The 2,383-nt window shown below is 37.0% G+C and overlaps 1 protein-coding gene across 1 annotated transcript; it reads left to right on the forward strand.

The window, feature by feature from the left end:
- The first annotated feature begins 1,213 nt into the window (after positions 1 to 1,213).
- LOC126962884 (oligosaccharyltransferase complex subunit OSTC-like) lies at positions 1,214 to 2,017 on the forward strand. The gene has a single exon (XM_050804553.1). The coding sequence runs from the start codon at positions 1,235 to 1,237 to the stop codon at positions 1,682 to 1,684; it is 450 nt and encodes a 149-aa protein (XP_050660510.1). The 5' UTR covers positions 1,214 to 1,234; the 3' UTR covers positions 1,685 to 2,017.
- The last annotated feature ends 366 nt before the right edge of the window (positions 2,018 to 2,383 follow it).

Consider the following 2,383-nt stretch of genomic DNA (forward strand, 5'->3'; position numbering starts at 1 on the left):
AGAAAGGAAGGGAGAGAGAGGTAAGAGAGGAAAAGGAAAGGGAAGGGAAAAGAAAGAATATAATGGAATTACGGACTAATCATTTTTTTTCAAACTCAAGGAATTTATTTTAAAACCACAGCTAACATCATACTTGACCATGAGACTAAATGCTTTCTCCATCAGATTAGACACAAAATATTGTGATATCACAGGTCTGTCTTTAATTCAAAATGAACTATCCAAATAATACTCAGAAATAGTGACAAAAAATAAAGGACACAAATGTAAATGACTCCCATGAGACAATGGTGTATGATAAACTTGACGTACTTACAAATTGACAACAGCTCTTCATTAGCAAAGAAAATGGAATAAAGAGTCATGTCAAAGCAGTAGTTTTCCCCATAATAAAGGAAAACGGAGTATACACAATGGGTTAGAAATGTCCAGAACTTGCCACATAACACCAATAAGAAAATCTCAGTTCACAAAGTCTCATTTTTATGTGGCCCATTAATGACAGAACAATTAAACACTCCATAAAAAATAAATTTCGATTCACCTATAGACCCAACACACTTTAAAATGGATGGAGAAAATTTTATTAACTGTATTGGGATAAAAATACTTCCCATTAAACCTCAGGTACCATGGCTTAAAGAGTATGTACAGAATTATCAACACAACTTTTCCTTGCAAAAGAAGTAGAAATATGGCTGAGCAGGGTGGCTTACACCTGTAATCCCAGCCTTTGAGAGGCTGAGGTGGGCAGATCACTTGGGGTCACGAGTTCGAGACCAGCCTGGCCAACTTGGCAAAATCCCGTCTCTACTAACAATATAAAAATCAGCCAGGCGTGGTGGCAGGCGCCTAAAGTCCCAGCTATTTGGGAGGCCGAGACAGGAGAATCACTTGAACCCAGGAGGCAGAGGTTGCAATGAGCCAAGATAGCGCCACTGCACTCCAGACTGGGCAACAAAGCGAAACTCTGTCTCAAAAAAAAAAAAAAAAAAAAAAAAGTAGAAATCTATTGTCCAGAAATCCTCTTTAAAATGAGCCACTGATAAACACCATATATTGATAACTTTGTATAATAATTCATTCGTGTTGGAGTTTTGAACCTTTTACAATAATTAATTTACATCAGGTTTTCCAAAGTACTTACATTTGTAGGATTTCTTTCCAGTGGGATTTTTCACAAGATTTTTAAAGTAATTATTAAAATGGAAAACTTGCCCTTACTGCCACCAACATGGAGAATTTGTACCGTGTCCTGTTCTTAGTGCTCGAATGTCCCAACCTGAAGCTGAAGAAGCCGCCCTGGTTGCACATGCCATCGGCCATGACTGTGTATGCTCTGGTGGTGGTGTCTTACTTCCTCATCACTGAAGGAATAATTTATGATGTTATTGTTGAACCTCCAAGTGTTGCCTCTATGACTGATGAACACGGGCATCAGAGGCCAGTAGCTTTCTTGGCCTACAGAGTAAATGGACAATATATTATGGAAGGACTTGCATCCAGCTTCCTATTTACAATGGGAGGTTTAGGTTTCATAATCCTGGACCGATCGAATGCACCAAATATCCCAAAACTCAATAGATTTCTTCTTCTGTTCATTGGATTCGTCTGTGTCCTACTGAGTTTTTTCATGGCTAGAGTATTCATGAGAATGAAACTGCCGGGCTATCTGATGGGTTAGAGTGCCTTTGAGAAGAAATCAGTGGATACTGGATTTGCTCCTGTCAATGAAGTTTTAAAGGCTGTACCAATCCTCTAATATGAAATGTGGAAAAGAATGAAGAGCAGCAGTAAAAGAAATATCTAGTGAAAAAACAGGAAGCGTACTGAAGCTTGGACTAGAATTTCTTCTTGGTATTAAAGAGACAAGTTTATCACAGAATTTTTTTTCCTGCTGACCTATTGCTATACCAACAGTATTGAGTGGCATTTTCTTTTTAGTTTTTCATTTCTTAAAGAAAATATACTCCATATCTACAACTATAATACCAAATAAAGTGATTGTTTTTTACAACCTCCTAAACATTTTTTGGAGATGACATTTCTGATTTTCAGAAATTAACATAAAATCCAGAAGCAAGATTCCATAAGCTGAGAACTGTGGATAGCTGATCAGCTTTACCTATGGTGCTTTGCATTTAACTAGAGTGTGTGATGGTAGATTATTTCAGATATGTATGTAAGACTGTTTCCTGAACAGTAAGATGTATGAAAGGAGCAGAAATAAATACTTTTTCTAATAAAAAAAAAAATGAAAAACTTTCCCGTATTTTCCATACTACTAAGGCTTCCACCCAGCATTCATTCTTCTATTTTATAATGTTCATCTCCAACATGCATTGCACTGTGTCTTTGAATGGAGATGACAGCAAGGAAAGCA

This window comes from Macaca thibetana, chromosome 9, assembly GCF_024542745.1.
Source record: "Macaca thibetana thibetana isolate TM-01 chromosome 9, ASM2454274v1, whole genome shotgun sequence".
NCBI classification, from domain to species: domain Eukaryota; kingdom Metazoa; phylum Chordata; class Mammalia; order Primates; family Cercopithecidae; genus Macaca; species Macaca thibetana.